The sequence below is a fragment of the Gracilinanus agilis genome, chromosome 6 (genome assembly GCF_016433145.1).
Source record: "Gracilinanus agilis isolate LMUSP501 chromosome 6, AgileGrace, whole genome shotgun sequence".
NCBI classification, from domain to species: Eukaryota; Metazoa; Chordata; class Mammalia; order Didelphimorphia; family Didelphidae; genus Gracilinanus; species Gracilinanus agilis.
In genome coordinates, this window is record NC_058135.1 from 267,929,745 (window position 1) to 267,951,860 (window position 22,116).

The window sequence follows — 22,116 nt, forward strand, 5'->3', positions numbered from 1 at the left end:
CCCTTAGTGGGGAGCGGAGATGAGTTACCCACACGTGACAATAAGTAACAAATCAGGAACAAGGGACTGCCCTTTGGGCAGTCCAAATCAGTGTAGAGGCTGCCATTTGTCCACTTGAATTAGAGGAGGACCCACAGGAAGTGACGAGAGACACTATCTCTTCAAGAATGTTGGTTACTTCCTGTTGAGGCAGTTCCCGCTTTGAACTTGGTGCTGAAGGTTCTCAACTGGGACCTCAGACTGTTTCCACTCTGAATGGTCATGTGGGTAAGTTAGGCTGACTTCCTTGGCCTACCTTGGCGTTTTCCAAACTCTACCTTAAGTAGGCTTTTACCTCTCTGATTGCTAGGCCTTGTGGTGTATAATTTAGTTTAATTAGCCTTTTAACCTTCTCTCTCCATCCAGGCCTCTGCAGACCTGGACACGCCTCTCCCTCTTTTTTTATTTCCCTACCTTCTACCTTCCTAATTGTAAATAAACTACCTTAAACCCGATCCTGACTTGGGTCTATTTTAATTATGGAATCAATCTGAGTCGTTGATTCCTGGCAGCCACACTTTAAATATATACCTATAAAATACCTAAAATCTCCCTCTTACATATTTTTGTACAAGTCTTTTTTCTTATGATCTCTTTGGGGTACAAACCCAGTAGTAGTATGACTGGATCAAAGGGCAGGCAGTCTTTTAGAGCTCTTAGGGCATAGTTCCAAATTGCCATATAGAATCTTACCCAGATTTTAGCAAAGCATTAGGCCCAGTCTCTTATGCGGTTCTTATGGACAAGGTAGAGGGTGGTGGGGTAGTATAGTTAGGTGGATTTGACTCTGTTTGAATGGGTACATCCAAAGAGACTAGTCATTGATGATTCACTGTCCCCTTTAGAAGAAGGACTTGGGTGAAGTCCCCCAAAAGATGCATGCTGCCTTAACATTTTTATCAGTAAATTGGGTCAGTTAGTCAAGATTTTTCAATGCAAATTTACAGATGATACAAAGCTAGGTGAGAGAGCTTCTGTGTTGAATGACAAAATTGGGATTAAAAACAATATCGGACAACATAGTGAATAGAGCACCAGGCCTGGGTTCAAGAGAACCTGGTTTTAAATCTGGCCTCAGACACTTCCTAGCTGTGTGACCCTGGGCAGCTCACTTAACTTCAGTTGCCTAACCCTTACTTCTCTCGTGTCTTAGAATTGATAGAAAGATTGAAATTATATATAAGATATATATATATATATATATATTCTGACATATATATATATATTCTGACATATATATATATGTCAGAAGGCTAGAATGCTTGCTGTTGAGTTGTTTTCAGTTGTGTCTGACTCTGTGACTCCATTTGGAGTTTTCTTGACAAAGATACTGGAGTGGTTTGCCATTTCCTTCTCCAGCTCATTTTACAGGTGAGGAAACTGAATTAAGTGATTTGCCCAGGCCAAAGAGCTATTAAGTTTCTAAATCTGAGAGCAGATTTGAACTCAGGACTGCCTCCAGGCCTGGCACTCTGTCCATTGTGTCACTAAGATGCCCTAGGGCAGGGTTAATAAGATGAAGTTTGATAGATAATAATAAATGTAAAATCTTATACTTAGGCTAAAAAAACATATTCTTCACAAATACATATTTGAAGAGTTGTTTCTGGCCTGCAGTTCATTTGAAAAGATCTGTGGGTCTTAGTGGATGGCAAGGTCCATGTGTTAACAATGTAAGAAATTAAATTTAGGGTTTGACTAAATATGAGAATTTTAAAGTAATATTGTGGTCCTTGATTTAAAATATTACAGCTCAAGTCAAAATGACTTTTAGTAGCTTTTATATACAAAGAGGTAGAAAGAGTGAAAGTAGAGAAATGTAAGAAGAGAATAGAGAAAATGTCTAGTCTATCACACTAAATGTTGCTCCAGTGTCTGGCTCAGCCCTGGCAGAGCTCGTTAGTCCTCAGCCAGAGGACCCGGTGGTGTCTTATGAAAGGGTTCCACCAACTCAGCCTCCTCCAGGAAGGGAAGGCCTCTCTGGAACTAATCTCTCCAGAAGCTAGGAAAGGAAGGCCAGCTACTCACTCACCCAAGACAAAGTCCAAAGGAGAAGATCCAGGAGCAGGCCTCCAAGAGGCAGTCCTCCAAAAAAAGAGCCAAAGTCAAGGTCCAAGCTGAAGGTCAAGTCCAAAGCCACCTCCAAAAGCCAAGTCACCAGGAGAAGCCTCTTGGACAGGAGGTTCATGATTTTTTATAGTCCTTTTTTCACATCACTTCCTGTTCCTTCCTCCACTTTATGGGAACCAATTGCAGTCTTACAATTTGCTTAGCACTGCCAAGGGGGTGGTCTGTGGCCTCTGGAGTTGTCACCCTCTCTAGTAAGTGGCTTGTGAACTCTCTTACTTAGTGTTAAGTAGGGGTGTTTTAAGTTAATTTATTAATTATGTGATTAGCCTATAATTTATATTATATAATTATATGATTAATTTAAAAATTGATGATTGATAGACAAAGAAAGTTTGATTCATTCATCACAACAGCATGAAACTGAAAAATCAAAGATGATCTAAGACAGCCTATAACTGAAACAATGTGTTTAGTTCAACCATTTTTTAGGAAAAATAATGATAAGCTGGAAAGAAGAATCTACTAGAGAACAACCAAGATGCACATCAAAATCATCTTATGTAGGGGCAGCTAGGTGGCTCAGTGGAGAGAGCAACAGGCCTTGAGTGAGGGGACCTCAGACACATCCTGAGCAAATCACTTACTCCCCATTGCCAAACCCTTTCTGCTCTCCTGTCTTAGTATCAAAGTAAGAGTTTGGAAGGAAGAAGGAAGGAAGGAAGCATTCCATGAGAGGACAGGTTAAAGGAACTAGAGATTTTTGACCTGGAGGAGAGAAAACTTAGGAAATGACATGAGAACTGGTTTTAAATATCGTTTAGAGCCTCAGAAGGCAGAAGGTGGGAGCTGCAAAGATGCATGTGTAAGCTTAGTTTAAGGAACAACTTCCAAAAAAATTCAAGCTTTCCAGCAGGGCAGTGGGTCTCTATGGGAGTTAACTCCTACTAGGGGCATTCTAGCAGACTATGTGGTCGCTGAGGGGCTTCCAGTGTAGCTAATCATTGGACTAGATGATTCCTAAGTTCCTGGAGGCTCTGAGATTCTTTTTTCTTTGGCTTTCTCTGGAGTTGGGAACATTTCAAGATTTCCCAGCACAGTCCTGGATATACAGAAAAGCACCATGTGGAAGTTTCATTTTGAACCTTGAAGCCTACTTGAGGCTAGGGGCTCACGTGGAAAATTTCATTCTCAGCTATTTTTTAATCATATTTAAGAAATATGAAAAATTTAAGAAAGTTCTGGATAAATGAAAGGACTGTTTTTCCCCCCCTGTTTTACCATGCTTAGTGACTGAATGCAGGTCTATAAACAGTCAAAAGCAAGAAACCAGGGAATAAGCTATTGCTTATCTGTTTATCATCATGAATTTTGGTACTCTCTGGCTGGCTTTTCACTTTTGCTTTCATTAGTGGATAGTCTTCCGCCATCTTGTCTGAGGCAGGCCTCCTTCATTACACTTTGGCTAGAGAATGAAGCATTTGTGAGTTCTATAGTTGTGATTACTGTGTGACCTTGTTTACACTTGAGAGTCATTCTTTTAAAAAACTTTTACTTTCCTTCTTAGAATCAATACTGTGTATTGGTCCCAGGCATAAGAACAGAAGGGCTAGGCAAGGGTGTAAGTGACTTGCCCAGGGTCACATGGCTAGGAAATGTCTGAGGCTACATTTGAGCTTAGGGCCTCCTATCTCTAGGCCTGACAATCCACTGAGCTACCTAGCTGCCCCCCAAGAGATTCACTCTTTAACTAGGAAATTATAAGAAATATATTTAATAGAAGAAAGATATAAAGAATGCTGAACTAGAATTAAGTGCTAGCATTTCCTTTTGTCACTCATTTGCTGTATAACCCTGGATGTGTTATTTCTTCTCTCTGGGCCTCAGTTTCCTTCATTTTTGAAATGAGGAAACAGAACTAGATAACTTTCCAGCTCTAACATTCTATGATTCTAAGTAGAAGTAAGCAATATAAAAATTCTGTGTATCTCAACAGCTATTCCAGGTCTTCGTACTTTTTTTTGTGGGTCTAGACCTTTGCTAATTCAAATAGCTCTCCCAAGGAATACACTCATCTTTGTCTGTTATATTTGCTACACTGAACCAGAAATGTTTAGAATTAATAGGATCCATTTATTCTACCAGACTTAGAAACAATGGTGAGCCTAAAAAAAACATTGGAGAGAATGAGGTCAGGTACAATTCATGGGTCTGGCCAGAGAGAGAATTCTTAACCAAACAAAGGATAAAAGTGTTCATTAAAGAGAAAATATATTGTTACCTGAAATTGAAAAGCTTTTGTATTAATAAAATCAGTTATAGCTAGGATAAGAACAGAAAGCATTGTTTGGGAAAAAATCTTTGCATGAAGTATCCCTGAACAGTGTCTGTTATCCAAAATGTCAGCATCTTGGAATTATAGGGCTGTGATTTCGGTGGCTATTTAGGCCAAACTCTAACTGAAAGGAACCTCCATTATAACATATCTGACAAGTGGTCATTCAGTCACAGATTGAAAAGACTTCCAGGGAGGGGCAGCCTGTTCCACTTTCAAATGACTTTAATCTTTAGGAAGTTTTTCATGACATTAAACATAAAATGGCTTCTTTTTAGCTTCTGTCTATTTCTCTTGGATTGTGCCCCTGGGGCTAAATAAATAATGTCTCATCCCTTTTCCACATGACAATCCACTAAATTCTTAAACATAGCTATCCGTATCTCATTCAAGTTTTCTGTAGACTAAATATCCTTAGTTCCTCATGCATTTAGTACTCTTAAGCCCTTCACCATCCTAGCTCTTCTCCCCCAGATCTGTCTGTGCCTTATCAATGTCCTTCTTAAACTGTGGGGCCCAAGACTGCACAGAATGCCCCAGATGAGGGCTGATAAGAGCAGAGGACTATGGGATATCAGTTCCTTCTCCTGGATTATTCCTCATCACTATATTCTTTTAAAAAAAAAAATTTTTTTTTAAACCCTTACCTTCCGTCTTGGAGTCAATACTGTGTATTGGCTCCAAGGTAGAAGAGTGGTAAGGGTGGGCAATGGGGGTCAAGTGACTTGCCCAGGGTCACACAGCTAGGAAGTATCTGAGGCCAGATTTGAACCCAGGACCTCCCATCTCTAGGCCTGACTCTCAATCCACTGAGCTACCCAGCTGCCCTCTTCATCACTGTATTCTTGACACAGCCCAAGATTGCTTTAGGTTCTTTTGACTGTGTCAGCACACTGCTGAGTTTTATTCAGCTTATAGCCTACCAAAACCCCCAGATCTTTTCAGAGTTTCTGCTGTCTATGTCTTCCCTTTCTTGGGATTTTTGCTGCCAAGGTGTAAGACTTTCCACTGATCCCTGTTGAATTTCATCTTATTAGATTCAGCCCCATGCTCCAGCCTGTCAGAATCTTTTTGGTTCAAGACTGTCATCCCTTGCATTCTCTCTCCCAGCTTTGGGTCATCAGCAAATCTGAGCTTTTGCATTAGTAAAATCAGTTATAGGTAATCTACTTTGCCCTTATATGAGTCATAGTTAAAAATGTGAAACAGCCCAGGGCCAAGCACAGATCCCTGGGGTACTCCACCAGAAACATCCTGCTATGGTGACTATGGACCATGACCAGCTACTTTTTAGTCCAGTCGTTCAACCAGGTCCAAATCCATCTAATTTGTATATTTGGCCCGTATCTTGCCACCCTATCCACAAGAATGATCTGAAATACTGTACAAGTTTTACAGAAATGGAAGTAAATTCTGTTCACAGTCTTCCCCTCCACTGGCTTAATTATCTCGTCAGAAAAGGAAATGAGGTGAGGCCAACATAATCTGTTCTTGATGAAGCCAGACTGGCTCTCTGGAATCTGTGCTCCCTGTTCTAGGTGTTCATCAACCATCTCTTGAATGACCCCTTCTAGAAATTTCCAGGGATATTCCAGCTAGGTGGCACAGTGGATAGAATATATGGATTGTAGTCAAGAAGATTGATCTTCAAGGGGCAGCTGGTTGGCTCAGTGGATTGAGAGCCAGGTCTAGAAATCAGAGATCTTAGGTTCAAATATGGCCTCAGACACTTCCTGGCTGTGTGACCCTGGGCAAGTCACTGAATTGCCTAGCCCTTACCACTCGTCTGCCTTGGAACCACTACTAAGTATTAATTCCAAGACAGAATGTAAGGGGTTTAAAAAAAAAAAAAAGACTGATCTTCCTGGGTTCAAAAATTCCGCCTCATTTACTAGTTGTGTGACTCTGGGCAAGTCATTTAACCCTGTTTGTCTTAGTTCCTCATCTGTAAAATGAGCTAGAAAAGGTTAGAACCTTAAAAATCAGATAAGAGCACATAAAATCAAACTCACTGATTTGTGGTTTGTAAACTCTTCCCTCTTTTGGAAACAAGAACATCATTTGCTATTCTCCAACTTCACATTCCTCCCAGTTTTCCATATTCTTTCAGCTATTAATGACAATAGCTCATTCGTCATGTCTACTAGTCTCTTTAGGATGTAAGACTTAAGTTCATCTAGGCCGGGTAACTTTCATTCTTTGAGGGTTAGCAGGTATTTTCTTACCTTTCTTACTTACTGTGGCTGTAGTTATCTTGGCCATCAGCTCTTTGCCTTAATAAGGGACAGGGAGGAGCAGGGACCTGTGATTTCCTGAAAATAGTAAACTCTCAATGAGGAAACTGCCCCTGTCAAGGCAAGTTGGTGTCTTCCTTGCAACTTGATGTCTCAGAGTTGCCTAAATGTCCCTAGAGTTCTCTCCTCTACATCAATCTGCCTCTCACATAAGGAATTAACATAAATGAGGAAGACCAAGAGCCATTTCCAACAATTAAGCTGTCAAGGGATATGAATTAATACTTCTTAAGTGAAGAATTATAAGCATATGAAAGATTATCCCAAGACATAAATAACAGGAATATAAATCAAAACAACTTATAGGTTTCACATCACACCCAGCAAACTGACAAAGATACCAAAAAATGGAAATAGTTTTTAAGAGCTGAAGAGGAACAGATGTACTAATATGTGGTTAGTTGAGCTGTGAAGCAATTTTGGAAAGCATTTTGGAATGATGGTTTAAAAAAAAAAAAGGTACTAAAACATCCATCAGAGATGCTGTTCCTGGGCATATATGCCTCAAGGAGATCAAGTCAATAAGAATTTTATTACTATGTGCCAGGTAGCTGAAGTCCAGAGAATAAATCATGGTTGGTCTGGGCCCTTCCACAAAATGGAGGTTCCAAAAGGAATTCATTCATGGGAAAAGGGGGCCACAGTGACAAAAAGAGAGCACAGATGGAGCATTAATGGCAGTGTCCGGGAGGGAAGCATGGCTGATCTGAACCCTTCCTCAAAATGGAGGTTCTTGGAGGAACTTGCCAATGGGAGAGGGGGCTGAAGGGTGGTGACAAAATCTGGGCTATGAGCATAGAAATAAAAAGTCTCATGCACAAAAATATTCATAAGCATCACTTAAAATGTTTTAAAATTTTTTTCATTAAATATTTCTCAATTATATAAAAATTTTTGAATTCTAAATTTTTTCCCTCCTTCTTGCCTCTCTTCCATCCCTTGAGAAGGTAAATAACTGGATAATGATTATACATATGAAGTCAAAAAACCATTTATGGTACCTAGGAACTGCAAAACAGGCTCTCCCCATGTCTTGGAGAATGGTTAAGTAAATTGGGGTAGTGGAAAGGAAGGGGACATTGCTTTATACCATAAGAAATGGTGACTGAAGAATTCAGAGAAGCAGAGCAGAAAGAAAAACTGAATATGTCTTCTGAGTAAGGGACCACTGGGGGGGGTCCAGGTGGGAGATAGTGCTTGTGGAATACTGGTGCACCTGGGTGTGTGTTGGGGTTGGCGGTGCTGAGATTGGGTTTACTTTTTGAAAATCCCTTGTCTTAGGGGACCGCTTGCTAGGTAGGGGAAAGAGGCATTTGGTAATGTAGCTCATGTAAAAGCAAAAGGTTGTGGCAAAAATTTAAAAACAGCCTTGTGAAAAGCCTTCAACAGAAATGGAACCAGTTGGGGGCCACTTTGTCAGTGCTGATTTTTCCCTTTGATGTATGAAATTCTCCTTTTTAAAATCTCCCCTTTAAATCTCCTTATTTTTTATTTTTTAAATCTCTTCTTGTTTATTCACAAGCATTTATAGGCCTCCTCCTTCTTTGTTCCATCATATGTCCCAAAGAAACCAATAACAAAAAAAAAAAAAAAAAAAAAGGAAAAATTCATCCATCACCTGAAAATTTGTCAGTTGTTTTGAAAAAAACAAAACAAAACATTTTTCCCTCGATTATTTTCCGTGCTCTGGTTCCAGTTCCTGAGTTTGATTTACAGATTACCTGCTTTTTGCACATACTCTCCCCATTCCTGTTTATTCAGTCTACTTGTTTACCACTTTGGGCTTCCAGCTGTCATGAACCTTGCTCTGACAACTCTCTTGCCTAAATCCAGCAGCCCTGGATTCCCCTCATCTCACAGATGACGCACTCAGCTTCTGCTATCTTTTCCCCCATAAAACATAAATCTTCTTGTGTGTGACATTTTTCTTTGCCTGTAATAGTCTCTTACTGGGGAATAATTAGAACTAGGGCCAGACTGCCACAGGGCAGGATAACCTCCCCACTGCCTTCTGGGTGGCAAGTAGGTCACGAGGGGATGTTTGGGGGCTAGTTAATCCCGTCAGAGCTGAGAGGCATGCATCATTAAGGTAGCCAATCAGTCATCTGTTTCACTTCCTCCTGTGTGATTTGTGGCTGTGCCTTCTAGAGCTGCTCTAGAGAGGGCTGGAGGCCTGAAACTTGTGTTGTTTATCCAAATGCATTATTGTTTGGGTTTCGATTTTTCTGGGGGAAAGAATTCTAAACAGTGACTCCTTAAGAGTCAAACCCATTATAATAAATATAAACATAGCCACATACTGAAAAGCGAGGCCCAAATAACGAGTAAAAGTCTTTGCTTTGGAAGGGAAATGGCCTTAGAAGCAAACGTACAGAATAGCTCCTTACACTCCTGTAAGAGGAGAATGACCCAGGAAGCCTACAGGCTGGGACCTCCTTGCTTCGCTGTTGACCTTCTCCGAAGTCCCAGGGACAAATAAGTTGTTTAATTCATCACTTCTTTGGTTTCTGCTTCTGTGAAAGAGAAATAACGTCACCTGCCTCTCACCATGCAGTGTCATGAAGGCTCTTAAAAATGACATAATCACCCTTTCTTTGGGGTCCTTGGAAGAAATGTACAGTATTAACACCAAAATGTTTTCATTCCGGACTTCCAGGAGTTAGTGGTAGATTTCCTAGAGTTAGAGCAGCTGGTATCGCCTGGCCCCATCATACTTTTGCCTGTAAGGCCACATCTAGCTTTTGAGGAGAGTCTTGCTTTTGCACAATCAGAAAGCAGAAGGATCCTTTGGACCTTGGACCAGGAAAAGAGTTCTCACTGGCCTCATAACTGAGGGAACTAGTTGTTGAATTTCTTTGTTGACTGCTAAAAGATGAAATGTCACATACTAGTGTACTTCCAAACAGTTCATTTTTTGGATTGTGCTTTAATGCCACGTGTTAAGAAATAATAACTCAGTTCTATAGGGCTTTTAGATTTGCAAAGCACTTGTTTCCCAACAGTCTGATAAGTAGGTCTTACAAGGATGAGCTCACTGAGGCTCAGAGCAGTTACTTACCCAGGATGACACAGTCAGTAACCATTAGAACCAAAGCTTGACTTTTAGACTCTTCAAGTCCATTATTCTTCCCATTCTATATCATGGTAGAGGAGGGCTGCTTTTAAAGAGTTCCTGTATCACTGGAATTTAGTTCCTTCTTAGACCAAAATGGGCTTCCTTCTAAAACCTGATATCTTTGGCCACCTTATGTGATATCTGTCACATGGGTGATGGGTGATGAGTGATGCATGGAACCTTTCATTTGGCTTGCCATCTGTCAGGAATAACTTGGTTCTCTTAATGCTATTTCTCAGGAAGAGAATGGGGACTATACATATATGGAAAAAGTAAAGATACCCTTGGATCATGGCACCTTGTTGATGATGGAGGGAGCGACACAAGCTGATTGGCAGGTAAGAACATAGAGGCAGTATGAAGAGTATCTCTTGTACGGTTTCCCAAAGGTAGCCTAGGACTACAAATTATGAATTATGAACTATAGTTCATAATGATTGAGACATTAAATTAACAGCACATAAAACTTGTTAAATGTTTGTTGATTGATCACTGCCAGTAATATTTTATATTATATGCAAGGCTTCAGTCAAAAAGTATTTCATTCCAAGTTCTCACTTTCTTAAAAAAATTTTTTTAATAAAACTCTTATCTTCTGTTTTAGAATCAATATTATGTATGGGTTCCAAGGCAGAAGAGCAGTAAGGGTAGGCATTTAGGGTTAAGTGACTTGCCCAGGGTTATACAGCTAGGAAATGTCTAAGGCTAGATTTGGATCCAGGACCTCCTGGCTCTCTATCCACTGAGCCATCTAGCTGCCCCCTAAGTTCTCTTTAAAATGGTAAAGGGCTAGGAAATGACAGATTAGTTACCACCTAGGATGTGTGTCTAACATTGCCCTTTGGTTTATGTTAAAAGACTTGCTGTTAATGATTCTTTTGTGTTGGACTAGGGAGAACAGCAGGAGAATGAGATGAAGAGTTGTGCTTTGGGGGGTTGGAGGAGTAGGGGCTGGCAGCTGGGTGGCTCAGCGGGTTGAGAACCAGGCCTAGAGATGGGAGGTCCTGGATTCAAATCTAGCCTGAGACGCTTCCTATCTGGGTAACCCTGTGCAAATCACTTCACCCACATTGCCTAGTCCTTGCTACTCCTCTGTTTTGGAAGCAATACTTAGTACTGATTCTAAAAAGGGTTAAAAAAAAGTTAATGCTTGGGAAAAGTGAAACTATATCAGTGCAAAGATGTTCTTACTTTGGGGTAGAGGAATATTGAAAGGTGGGGAGAGAATTTTTAGACAAGTTCATCATCAATATTAGTTCAAATCCTTTTTCATATTAATTTTAGACAGGTTAGAATAGAAATGTGCCCCATTTCCCTAAAATTACCTCTAATGCAAATATCTTTCCCATCTGTAGTTAGTTCTAAGGTCTAGTTGTTAGTAACTCGTCCGTTTCTCTTTAGCACCGGGTGCCCAAGGAATACCATTCTAAAGAAGCAAGAGTGAACCTGACTTTTAGGACCGTTTTCCCAGAGCCCAGTGGGGTGGCTTCAAGAGTGACCTAAGAGCCTTCTCAGAGCAGCTGCCCTTGGAACAACTGCACCTGTTGACAGTAAGCGTTCCAAGGTAGATGTTGGCGTGGACATTCAGGTCTCTCTGGGATCCATGGCAGATGAGAGGCTGATCGGTGCCTTGCAAAGAGTCCTGTCAAATGGTAGCAGGTTTGGGATGTGTTTATTGTGAGAATATTGTTCCCTCAACAGATCACAGAATTGTGGATTTCCTTTCTGCAAATTAAAATCTAATGTGGTTGTCCCTCACTGATGATTTCTTCCATTGACTTTTCTCTTCCCTTTGTTTTTTTTAAACCCTTCCCTTCTGTCTTAGTATCGATTTTAAAACAGAAGGGTAAGGGCCAGGCAGTGGAAGCTAAGTGACTTGCCTAGGGTCACACAGCTAGGGAGAGTCTGAGGTCAGATATGAGTCTACGACCTCCATCTCCATGTCTGGTGCTCTATCCACTGTGCTTCCTGGGTGCCTCTTCTCTTCGTTTGTATACAAGGGCTGAATGGAGGAAATAGCACATATTATCCCTGTGAGTGGAGGGAAGTGGAGATGTCCCACTGTGTCCCCATCCAGATTTCTCTTTGGTCCCACAGCTGCTGAAATCCAGACGGAGGTGTTTTTGTGAAGAAGCATCTGCCTTGACTTCTTGACTTCTGTGCTATCGTCATGGAAGGCTGACTGTTCGGAGCACACTTTGTATAGCAGTATCTGGTCTTGGGGGCTCTGCTCTAGCCGGGCCCCCAGACCCGAGCATCTCAGGCCGCTTCTCCAGGTGGCCCAGTGACCCTCGGGCAGTCAGCGTTACATGGTTAACCTCGTGACGGGAAGAATCATCTAGTGATGCAAGGAAAAGTAATAGGCCGAAATTTAGGCAAAATAGCCAAGCAAATATCCGGGTAGTGACATCTGTTCCTCTTAGATTAGTATCCCCCGGAGAACTGCTGGAGTCATTTAAAGCCAAGCCAGATCGAGCCCTGGTGACTAAATAGGATGCTGGGAGCTGTCCTTGCTGGGGCCTGTGGGGAACAGACTAGATTATCTCAGGATTCTTTTCTACCTCAGATTTCAGTAACTCGATGACTAAAGGCTCTGGAGGCCATTACATCACCAAGGTTCCCAAAACAAGACAGGATTGTTGCCTTTTGGTGCATCAGAAACACGTGGTGTGGTGAACTCTTGGTCAGGAGAGGCCTGCCAGGATATTTCCAGACCAAGATGGGAAGCGTTTAAGAAAAGGGAAATCACTTTAAATAAGTGGGAAGGTAACAACAAGAAGGACGTAACTGCTGTGGAAACAGCCTCGTTGCTGAACTATATCTTTTGTCCCAACTCCATTCCACGCTCTTAAGTCTATGATCCTGGAGGAAAGAACTAGAGGGGGTTTCGTTTTAAGAGTAGGATATCGTTTGAGATTGTCCTGCCCTGCAGCCTTTCCTCTTGTCAGGCTCTCTGAGACATCTCGACATTATAGTTTGTTTAAGTTCAAAAAACATTGATTATTTACTTTTACTGTTTTTGCACAGATATAATGTCAGGCGCCATACAAAAAATAATGGTTAGCCAAAAGTATAGTAAACGCTATTAAAATTAGATTGTTGCAAAGGATTAACTTCCCCCCATTATCGTCTCTGAGCCTTGGTTCCCTCAACTGGGAATACTAATAATTGCATTAGCTACACTCCAAGGTTTCAAAGTAAGGGCCATGTAAATGCGAATGCCATTAGAGCCAACTCATCCACATAGAGAATGCAGATTACTCTACCCAGAAGGCTTAGTGTCATGACCTCCATCCATTAAGAAGCAGAGCTGGAACAAGAGTGCAGAAGTGAAGTATAAACCCCAGGACGGCCCCTCTATCCAGCCATAGCTGAGTAAGAAAGTTCATGTAGACCCTCTTTCCTGTTTGGGTAGAGCAGGACAGTGTCCCTGCTGTGAAGCTGTCCTGGGGCTTAGGACATTGGGAGGGATAGGGACCGTGCTCCTTGGATGAGGATTTAGATCCTGACCAGGTCGAAGGGCTCCCCAAATGGTCAGATGATGATTCTAGTTATTTCCTGAATATTTGAGCTTTGCATTGCAGGTTTTTTCAATTATATTTGAGGCATTTAACACATGACAAATAAGATAAGTTCCCAACGTTTGGAAGAAGTGGTGCTAGCCAATATAGTTTCCGTTATTTTTGCCATTGATAATTTTTTAGAGCACCTTTCCTCCAAGGAATGTGAAGGCATTTTCAGAGCCTATGAGTTAGTTACCCTGGTATTGCCTGTGAGAGAGGGAGATAGGAATACTTCATGTCAAAAGTAAAAGCAAATAGGACAGCTAGGTGGCTCCGCAGATAGAAAGCAAGATCTGGAGATGGGAGATCCTGGATTCAAAACTAGCCTCAGACACTTACTAGCTATGTGACTCTGGCCATATCGCTTTTCTGGTTCTTCTGCCTTGGAATGGAAACTTAGTATTGATTCTAAGACAGAAGGTAAGGGTTTTAAAAAGAAAAGGTAACAGCAAGCCTCTGCCATGTCTCCACCTGTGTCAGAATAAGCAAAACAAGCAGGGCAAGCCAGCTGGTGATGGGTTTGATCATTGCCATTTAAAATCTCCTCTTTCCTTTTGTGGGGGAACAGAACATACAAGTCCTTCAAGATCTGTCCCAGTTGGGAATCATGACTTCCCGTATCTCAGCCTCTCACCTTCACACGTGCATCCTGCTCTTTCTGTGAGGGTGATGCCACCTGAGCAACAGTGGCAAGCCCAAGCTCTCACCTGCAGGGTCAGGCTGAGTCAGCCGTGAGAGGCGACACTTGGAAAAAAGGATGGAGTGACCCTAGCATGCATTCAGAGAAGTCTCGTGGCCAGACGGAAGAGGCGTTGGACCTGCTCTGTTTCTTTCCTAGTAAGAAGGCACCTGGAATTTTGTAGCTAACTATGGATGCCATGTTTTACTGAGGCATTTTGGCTTTTGATTTTCTATTAGGCTGCTCCTCCCCTACGTGGTACCTATCCTTACAAAAGAAACCAGAGCTCAGCGGGGTCCGGTGTAGCAGTCACACATAACAGTGAATGACATTCTGCAGCCCTTTGTCCACTTCTGCAGAAAAGAAGAAATTATTTTCCAACATCAGTCATCTGAAATGAATAGTCATAGCTTCTGATCTGAATTTTGTTTCCAGTTGCATTATTGCAGTTGTTCTGATTTTGTTCTCCCCATTCTTCATTGGTTCATGGTTTGCCACATTTCTTGAAATCCCTCATACCCATTAGTCCTTATGGCCCAATTGCATTTCTTTAGAGTTGCATTTTCTTTAGTCATTCCAGATTTGATGGGTACCCACTTGGTTTACAGTTATTTTTTCTATCACAGAAAAATGCTATTAGTAATATAAAGCTCTTCCTATATACTAGACATTGTGCTGTGTCCTGGGGATACAAAGAAAGCCAAGAAAAACAGTACCTGCCTTCAGGGAAGTCACAGTCTAATGAAAGAGACAGCACACAGACAATTATGTACAAATAAGTGATATGTGGGGTAAGTCAGAGATAATTAATAGAGAAAGCATTCTCCTCAAGGGGGAATCTAGGAAGGCTTGTCATTGGGATTTGAAGGAAGCCAGAAAACCTAAGAGACAGAGATATTAAGGCAACAGAATTCCAATTACAGGGGACAGTCAATGAAAATGCTTGGAGTTAGTCATGGAGTGAACACCTTGTGGACATCAATGTCACTGGATTGGAAGACTGGTCTCGGGAAGAGGAGGGAGTAAAGTGTAGGACTAGGTGTTATAGTAGAGAAGAGTGCTGGACTTGGAGTCACGAAGAAGACCTGAGTTCAGATGGTGCCTCAGACACTCAGGCAACTAGGTGCTGAAAAAATTGTTTATTGACCAACTAGAATTGAATCAATTCCTTTTGGATCTTGGAAATTAGACTCAGCAGCAGAACTTGCAAAGATTTCCCCCCTCAGTTACCTGTTTTTCTTCTAATTTTAGCTGCATTGATTTGTGCAAAAACATTTTAATTTTATGTAATCAAAATTGTTCATTCTATTTTCAGTGATCCTCTGTTATCCCTTGTTTCTTTACGAATGTTTCCCCTTGCCATAGATCCTAAAGGCCATTTCTTCTTCCTTTTAAGTTCTACTTTTTCTCAGCCATTTTTTTTTTTTTTTGGTGAATCAACTCTGAGCAATGTTTCTCAGCTTTTAATTGCTTTTCTCTTGCCAGGACAAATAAGGACCACCTCCTGGTCATCCATTTCCCACTATCTTAGCCATCTTTTTACATCTCATTCCTCCAAAACATGATTACCTGAGAAATCCCAAGTCCTGTCTCCCTGAGTCCCTCTATATACTCCAGAGAGTCATCATTCAATGAAATCAGAATTGATTAACTGTCCTGCATCTAATTATAATAATTTAATAAAATTTCATCATCTGCACAGCCCTGTGCTAGTTGCTAGGGATACAGAGATATACGAAATAGTCCTTGGATCTAAGAGAGTTTCCATTTTAGCGATGGGCATGATGTAAAACTATTGGGAAATCGGAACAGTGCTCATATAACTTGCTTCTAGTCCCTTCCAGTCCCAGATAATGCCACTGTCACTGAGATTGAAGGGGGTTTAGCCCTCCCCAACTATTCCTTGGCAGCGCAGATTTTCCCATGTTGTGTTGCATCCTGCTTTTTCAATATCCCTACAGTTGGCAATAAGCTGTCCCTTGTGTCCCAGGTCCTGCCATCTTGTTTCACTGAGGGAAAGAATGGTCTCTTGGACCAACTGTGGTGACCCAGGAAAAATGGAGCAGCTTGGGAGGCAGCAGATGGGGGGAGGATTCAGAGAAAGTTATGACAAATAACAAGCGGCCCTTCAGCGAAGAATGCCTTCCTAACTTCTCAGCAGCTTTCACTTTGGCTGTACCACCCCTGCTTTGCCTTTTCTGGTCATAAACACTTTGAGAGTAGAATTGGAAGCTTTGACTGCCTTCTTTCTCTTTTATAAAGCCTAATGTTTCCATAGTGATGGGTTTTATTTGTTTAAATCTTCACTTATTCATGATTTCGACACCCTCCTCTCCAGGACTGACCCACTGTCTGTAATTACTGTGTTTTTAAAAAATTCAAATTCTGTAGCTTTTGGAGGAGTCTCCCATCTGTGCCTGCTGTGGTCCTGCTGCTGCCACTGAAGCTGGCCTCTGCCTACGATCTGAGCTTTCCTAGAGAAGTTGCTCAGATGCTTCATCAATTATACCTGCTTTTGCTTCTGAACCATGTTATAAAAACCCATTTGAAATGGCCACAAATGGGCCTGGGCCTGGGCCTGGGCCTGGGCTGCCTTATTTTGGTTTTAGAGTCGAGTTAGAGGAAAACAGGAAAAGGGGGAAGGTCAGCTAGAGAGGACACAGGGGAGAATCATGACGGAAATAGGGTCGTGTGTTTGTAACAGATACCGCCGAATGGTGCCACCCTTTAAAGAATGGAGCCTCCATTGAATGGGCCTCCCACACTTAACTGTTTATGGACTCTCCATTTCCTCATATGGAGGATAGAACTAGTAATACCCTTAGCATGCACTTCCCAGGTGAGAATCAAGTACTTGGCAATCCTTACAGTGAGAGGTCTACAGCAGAAAGAGCCCTCAGGCTACCTAATACGCCCTTTTCCTTTTACAGATGAAGCAACCAAGGCCCAGAGAGACTGAGCGACACACCCAATGTCATACAATAATCATGATCAGAGAGAGGATTTGAACTCGGATCCTTGAACCCCAAATCCAAAGCATTGTTAGTTTCATACTTATGTTTATGTACATATGCACGCAGAGACCTATTTACTGTTTCACTATTTAAATTTTATTTGGTGATTAAAAAGCATTTCTCTCTCCTGCATTCTCTCTTTCCTCCCTCTCTGTCCCTATCTCCCCCACTTCTCCATGGAAGGAGGCAAAAAACCTTAATCTCAAATCTGCATTAAATGGAATAAATGGCTTCCTTGGCCACATCCAAAAATGTCTTGATTCATTCTGCTATTGGAGTCCATGACACCTCAGTCAGGAAGAGGGTAACATGCTTCACAGTCAGATCTCTGGAATTCTGGTTAGATCTGTTTACTGGTCAGGAAGCTTTGTTGGCTCCCCAGTGCCTGTGGGGAATGTCAAGCTGCCCCTCCATCCCCATCTCCCGTGGAAGTTTACTCTCCAAGTGTGTCTTGGGGGAAGTGCAGAACAGTAGGGGATCGAGGGGGGAAAGTGACCTGCAACCTATGGGGTCCCCAACCCCGCAGGACCTCAAACCAAGCTCAGACTAGTTCTGACTTTCCCTAAAGTTGTCAGTCCCACTCTAAGAGCTAATCTCCTTCCTCCAGGGGAAGTTTTGCACCATCCCTAATCCAGATTAGTTCTGACTCTTTGTGAATCTAAGTGAGACTCATTGCATCCTCATTTCTTTCAGTGTGCCCCAGAGTGTAGCAACATTATCAGGCACCTCCCTGTGCTCCACTACCCCACTCCAAGATGGCAGCCTTGGGAGCAGCACGGAGGAGCAAATGAGCAAATCCCTGCAGGGGAACAACAGGAAGCAACCGTCTCTGCCTTTCTTGATGAGCCAGCTGAGGGACCATGGAATGGGCCATTCATACCAAGGTGGTGTGAAAGAGGGGGAAGGAGTGGGCAGAGTCCGGCTTCCAGTGCCCATCAATCAAGTTGAAATTACCCACCCACTACAGGAACAGAGTAGGCAAGAGGATTTTGATGAGCTGCCCTGGCAGCTGATTGCACAAAGACCTCCAGAGTACAGAGGAATCTTGGTGCCTTTTCAGGCTGAGTCTTTGGAAAAGACCAACCTTCCAAAGGCTTGGAGTTCTCTCTCTCCCTTCCTTCCTTCCTTCCTTCCTTCCTTCTGACCTGGTGGTGCCATTCCTCCATGCAGAAATTCTCCAAGGTCTGGATTGCCTGTTGGGTAAACTACAAACCCCTTCCTTGGTAACCACTGGCACCCCTCCATTTCTTCCTTTCCTCCTATTGTACTCCTTCACCCGGAATGTAAGCTCTTTGAGGGCAGACCATGTTCTTGCCTGTCTCTGCATCCTCAGAATTTAGCATAGCGCCTGGTACGTAGTAAGTGCTTGACTGACCTTGCGCTAAGGCCAGCCTGGGCTGCTTTGTGCCTTGTAAACATATTCTTTATTTCCCCTTTCTGGGCCTTTGCTCATATGATTCCCTGTGCCAGGGATGCCCTCTCCCTCCCCTCCTTCCAATCCTTCCCACCATAGTTCTTAACTGTCCTTTAAAGTTCCATTCGAGTGCCCTTTACCCCAGAAAGCCTTCCCTGATTCTTCTATCCCTCTGTCAAAGAGCTGGCAGTGAAGTCGGAGTAGTCTCCTCCCTTAATCCTAAGTCTTTATTCACTGGGCTCTACCCTTTGCTCTGACCTCTTCAAGGGCTCCCTTATTGCTCTATCCCAGCTTCTGGCATAGAGAGAAAAGCCTCAGGAGGACGGGGGAAGGATGAAAGAGAAGAGCGCTGTGATTGCACTCAGGACAGCAGCGTTTGGAGACTGGCCCTACCACTGGCCTCCTCGGACATTGCCCGAGCTCCTCCTGCGGACCTGGTTTTTTCTCTGTAAAATGAAGGAGCATCTCTGGCATCTCTTCAGTTCTAACTCCTAGTAGCCTCATGTAGAATTTGTTTTGGTTTCTCCCTCTGTAATACGCTTCCATGGGCAGCTAGGTGGTGCAGTGCATAGAGCTCTAGCTCTGGAGTCAGGAAGACTTCTCTTCCTGAGTTCAAATCCAGCCTTAGACACTTATGGCTGGGTGACCCTGGACAAGTCACCTAACCCTGTGGGTCTCAGTTTCCTCATCTGTAAAATGAGTTGGAGAAGGAAATGGCAAACCAGTCCAAATGACTGAAAAATGACCAAACAACAAAATGCACTTCTATAATATGACAGTTGTAGTTATGTTTATGTATTTTTCCTCCCCCTCCCCCCCCAAGTCTATAAACTCCACGAGAGCAGGATGCATGAGCTTTGAATCCTCTTAGATATCTCGTCCGTCCCTCTCTCTGTCTCGTGGGCGAGTGGATGTGAGCCAACCAGAAATCGCTGATGGAGCTCCTCTCTCGAGGTGGGCGGTAAAGTTTAGATACGCCCTTTGTCCCACCTTGAAAGAGCTCAGATCTAGGTGGAAGACCAGCCACGCGGCCTAACGCAAAGACTGCTGGGCTTGGGTCAGGCATCTTCAGCCACATCCTTGGACCCGCCGTGTTTCCTTGAGTAGCCGGTGACCTCTCAGCCTCTGTCTGTTCCTCTGCCCTGGAGGCAATAAGCACATTAAAGGAAAACACTTTGCTAAGCCTCCATACCACAGAGATGTGTTTGCTTATAATTTGTAGGGATGTTTTGGGTCAAAATCTATGATGTTCAGTCACGTCCAACCCTGGCGTGTGAACTTCCATCCACCATCATGGAGCTGCGGTTTATCATCTGAGAGATGAAGCCGTTTGCCCGAGGCCACACAGTTTATATTGGAGACACGACCTGAATCGGGTCTTCCTGACCTGGAGGGCCAACCCGTCTGGGCGCCCCGGCTTCAGCCTACCTTTGCTGTCCTGACTAAGTCTGTGAGAGGTCATTCTAAACGGGCCCGGCGAGCTCGAGCAGCGACGCGTCCTGGGCCGGGAGAGCCGGGGGCGACACACCAAGGAGGCCGCCAGGCCCGGGAATGGGCAAGCAGAGCCCCTGAAGACCCGGGAAAGGAAGAGCCCGTCTGAGCCTTTGGCTCCTCCGTCCGTGGTTCTAAGAGCGGGAAAGGGCGTGAAGGAAGGCGCTGACCCCCGGCGGCACGATGGGAGCCCCTCGAGAGCAGAGGCTGGCGCCGCTTTTCTGCCCGCCGAGAAAGCTTTGCTTGGCACCACTTCGGACCGCGCAGGAAGCGCTTGGTTTTTTCTCTTCATCGCTTCCTCCATTCATTTATATCGGAAAGAAGACCTCGTGGAGAAGCTGGGATGGGAGGCTGGGCCAGAAGAACCTGTAGGCTCCTGAGGCCCTTCCAGGCTCTGAAAATGGGGACAAAGATGTGGTCCTGGCTCAGGTGGAAGGACGGCGAGCAGAGGAGAAAAGAGCCTGCTGGGCAGGTGGAGAGAAGGCAAACGATTTATTCTCTCCTGGGCCCAAGAGTTGCTGAGCCCCTTAGAAGGAGGGAGCTTTCCAAGCACGGCATTCGCCCACCCATTGAGACGCACAGAGTCTCCTTTGTTGTAGCTTCTTCCAGATTATGTCCCCCAAAACGGTGGCTGCCCTCCAGGGCTCTCCCTCGGACTTCTTCCTCTATTCTCACTCATCTCTATGCCAGAGATTCTCAGATCTGCTGACCCAGCCCAATCTGGCATCCCCACCTGCCTCATAGACATCTGAAAGGGAGCACACTCATTTGGCTCCAAATGGGGCTTAATGGAGGCAGCTGGTGGTGCCGTGCTGCCTGGAGGGCCACGTCTGGAGTCAGGAGATCCTGCGTTCGAACCCAGCCTCAGACACTTATTAGCCGTGTGATCCTGGGCCAGTCACTTAACCCTGTTTGCCTCAGTTCTTCCTCCTGCCAGGAGACACAGGCTGCCATCTTTTCTCTCTGGCTTTTCATGTCCTTATCTAGAAAGGAAGCGGAGATGTTCCTCACCGGTGACACTCGCTCTCCAGATGTCCATGCCCAGGATGCTCTCCCTCCCCTTCCTACTTCTGTCTCCTGGCTTCCTAGGCTTTCTCCAAGACTCATTTCAAATCCTGCCTTCTCCAAGAGGCCTTTCCTAGTCCTCTCAGCTGCTAATGCCTTCTCTAAGACTGCCTGCCATCAGGTGGCTCAGTGGATAGAGAGCCAGGCCTAGAGACGGGGACATCCTGGGTTCAAATGTGACCTCAGACACTTCCCAGCTGGGTGACCCTGGGCAAGTCCATTGACTCCCATGGCCAAGCCCTTACCTCTCTTCTGCCTTAGAACTGATGCTTGTTTCAATTCTAAGACAAAAAAAGAAGAGACGGCCTGCTGCCGATCTTGGATGGATCTTCTATGTGCCTGTGTTGTCTTCCTGATTAAAATCTCAGCTCCTGGAGGGCAAGAACCGAGTTTTCTCTTTTCCTTTCTCTTTGTGCCTGGCACTTTGCACAGCGCCCACATTCTTAATAAGGGCCCGACTGACTACCATGTCCACAGAGGTAGGGGCAAAGGCCTGGCTGGCTTGCCTACCAGTGCCCATGAGTTGAAGGAATGAGGGAAATCTCTGCTGCTCTCCGGGTTTGGGGGCAGGTTCTCAGGAAATTTTGCCAAGAGGAAGGCCGGAGGGGCCGCCTGGAGCTCAGCCCCAAGAGTCCAGGGCAGAAAAATAGCCTCGATCTCTGCCAAGATAGGATCAAAACAAAAACATTTCTGTTCACAAATAGCACTCCACGGATTGCTTTTTCTTCGGAAAAACACCCTCTGGAATGGTTTACAAATCCTACTTGAGCGGTGTCTTCCTCAGAATAGGACGCCAGATACTTAGGGCTCGAGTTCAAGAGTCAACCCAGCCATCTGATTTTTGGCCTGGGATAAGAGGAAAGGCTGGGAAGAAAGCAAGCTAAGAGATCTTTCAATTAAACATATGCTCTTTTTTTCTCTTTTTCCTTTTTTTAACCCCTTCCTTTCTATCTTCGTATCAATTCTAATTTTATCAAAAATCAAAAAATAGCCATTTTAATCCTGGGTGATTGGGGTTAAAAAATGACTTACCCAGAGTC

At 43.8% G+C, this 22,116-nt stretch overlaps 1 protein-coding gene across 3 annotated transcripts in view; it reads left to right on the forward strand.

The window, feature by feature from the left end:
- ALKBH3 (alkB homolog 3, alpha-ketoglutarate dependent dioxygenase) overlaps positions 1-17,238 on the forward strand; it is a 57,844-nt gene extending 40,606 nt beyond the window's left edge. Inside the window, exons 9-11 of one of the 3 annotated variants that reach the window (XM_044680991.1) lie at positions 10,090-10,188; positions 11,252-11,400; positions 17,023-17,238. In XM_044680991.1, coding sequence (XP_044536926.1) covers positions 10,090-10,188; positions 11,252-11,353 — 201 coding nt within the window. In that variant the 3' untranslated portion in view covers positions 11,354-11,400; positions 17,023-17,238. Of the gene's footprint in view, positions 1-10,089; positions 10,189-11,251; positions 11,609-11,947; positions 11,967-17,022 lie in introns of those variants that run through there. The other 2 variants (XM_044680992.1, XM_044680990.1) reach the window with 2 other exon arrangements.
- Positions 17,239-22,116: the final 4,878 nt, after the last annotated feature.